This window comes from Primulina huaijiensis, unplaced genomic scaffold (assembly GCF_012295235.1).
Source record: "Primulina huaijiensis isolate GDHJ02 unplaced genomic scaffold, ASM1229523v2 scaffold206550, whole genome shotgun sequence".
Classification (NCBI taxonomy): Eukaryota; Viridiplantae; Streptophyta; class Magnoliopsida; order Lamiales; family Gesneriaceae; genus Primulina; species Primulina huaijiensis.
In genome coordinates, this window is record NW_027354511.1 from 24 (window position 1) to 1,785 (window position 1,762).

Consider the following 1,762-nt stretch of genomic DNA (forward strand, 5'->3'; position numbering starts at 1 on the left):
TTCATTTCTTAAAAAAAAATTATCTAATTAAAATAAATTTTTTCTTTGATAAAAATTATATGAGTATTTATATAAATATTAATAAAAAATATAAAAATAAGCAATTTAATTTTTTAAATATAAAAAAAATTATTTTTAATTGTGAAAGTGAATTATTATCAACCGCAAAATAAAATTCCAATCCACCAAATCCATTTGTTTATACATCAAATCAGTAAAGTCGAATACAAAAGTCCCAGCGTCAAAATTCACAATAAACCGGAGTTCAAATTGAAGTCTTCACCACCTTTAGATTTTTCTCCGACCTAATTTTTTTGCTTTTCATCGATCAATGACCTCAGAGATGGACCAATTTCTGCTTAAATACAACGCTGAAGAACTCCGAATTGCCGCTGAATTCTTGTCCAATTGGCTGCCTTTTCTGTCCCCGGGCCTCTGCAAGACCTGCACGCTAACTCTTTCCGATCACATCCGATCTCTCGATTCAGGTTTGCGTGCTCTATTTCTGTAGTCTTTCTAACTTATGTATATGCGCACCTTTAAGTTGTTATGTTCTCTGCCCGTTCACTGAATTTATAGCGTCATTTTTTTCCTTAATTGTGCAAGTTGAGTTTTTTTGGGTCACAACTAATGTAAATTGGAAGATTTTTTATGCGACCCCTTTGCGGAATCAGTTTTTTGTTAAAAAAAGAAACAATAAATTTGCGAGTGGTTTTTTTTTTTCCCCTTTTTCTTTTGGGGATAATTGTTGTTTCTTTTCAGTTTTTATTCCTATCATCAGGGGAGTATTTATCTTGGGGTTTAATTGGTTTTGAAAAGTATATCTGCAATGCTGGGTTTTTTGGTGTCAAGGGTCTATAAATGTTAAAATTAGTTTTTTCTTCCTGTTATTTAAGATATATTTGTTTTTTCCCCTTTAAAATTGCGGGACTGGTACAATGCACGTTGTAGGCGTGTTGCTTATGAGGATTTAATTTCTTTTCAATTATGTTCTTTTGTAGATTTATGAATTAACAAGCCAACTGAAAAGAGATATAGATATGGACTTTTGTTTCTTATAAAAAAAAAAGATATAGATATGGACTTTAAAACAAAATCCAAGAGCTTATCTTTTAGAATTTTTTACCAACAAATAATGTTATATAAAATGGGAGGATTAAATGAATAAAAATTTGAAAGAGTAATCGAAAATGACAACAAAAATAAAGGTCTGGTTAGATATCTCAGTTCTGGTTAATCAATCTAGATCATCCTTCAGAGTGGCCACTGGTGTGATAGCTGCTCCACCTTTCCAGCTGAGTAATTATTCCAGATTCCTGTTTTTGATTATCCTGTCATTGCATAATTCCCCTTCACAGTTTGATTTGTTCATTTGTTAATGTGCTTTTCATTAACTAGTTTTTATCATGATTCTTTTTATCCCCTTTCATTCAATTATTAATTTTGAATTATCGGATTGAATGCTGACAATGAATGCATTATCTGATGATTTTGAACTCTTACAAACAGAAGCTAATGTCACTGTTTCGACTCCTGTTATCATGGATCATCAACATTGCGTGGAATATCAGGGTAATTGTAGTACCCATTCCACTGGAAGTAGGAAAGATAGTGTGGATGATAACGATTGCGCAGAAACATTTTCATTGGGCAGTTGGAAAGATGAGGCTGATGGGTTGTCCGAACATCCAGTTGAAGAGTCATCAACTAGTGACTTTATCCAGTCAGCACCTCTTACGAGCACTCCAGTGAAGAAGTCTTG

The 1,762-nt window shown here is 32.7% G+C and overlaps 1 protein-coding gene and 1 long non-coding RNA gene across 2 annotated transcripts; one reads left to right on the forward strand and one right to left on the reverse strand.

Moving 5' to 3' along the window:
* Window positions 1–225: 225 nt before the first annotated feature.
* On the forward strand, window positions 226–1,756 carry LOC140966462 (RNA demethylase ALKBH9B-like; the record flags this gene model as incomplete). The annotated part of the gene is made up of 2 exons (XM_073426739.1): window positions 226–488; window positions 1,510–1,756. Coding segments are annotated over exons 1-2 (404 nt in total), but the record flags the coding sequence as incomplete, so codon positions are not given.
* LOC140966463 (uncharacterized) lies at window positions 688–1,502 on the reverse strand. Its single transcript, XR_012173366.1, has 2 exons — window positions 1,093–1,502; window positions 688–1,054 (listed from the first exon to the last, which is right to left on the reverse strand). It is a non-coding gene; the product is annotated as an uncharacterized lncRNA (long non-coding RNA).
* Window positions 1,757–1,762: the final 6 nt, after the last annotated feature.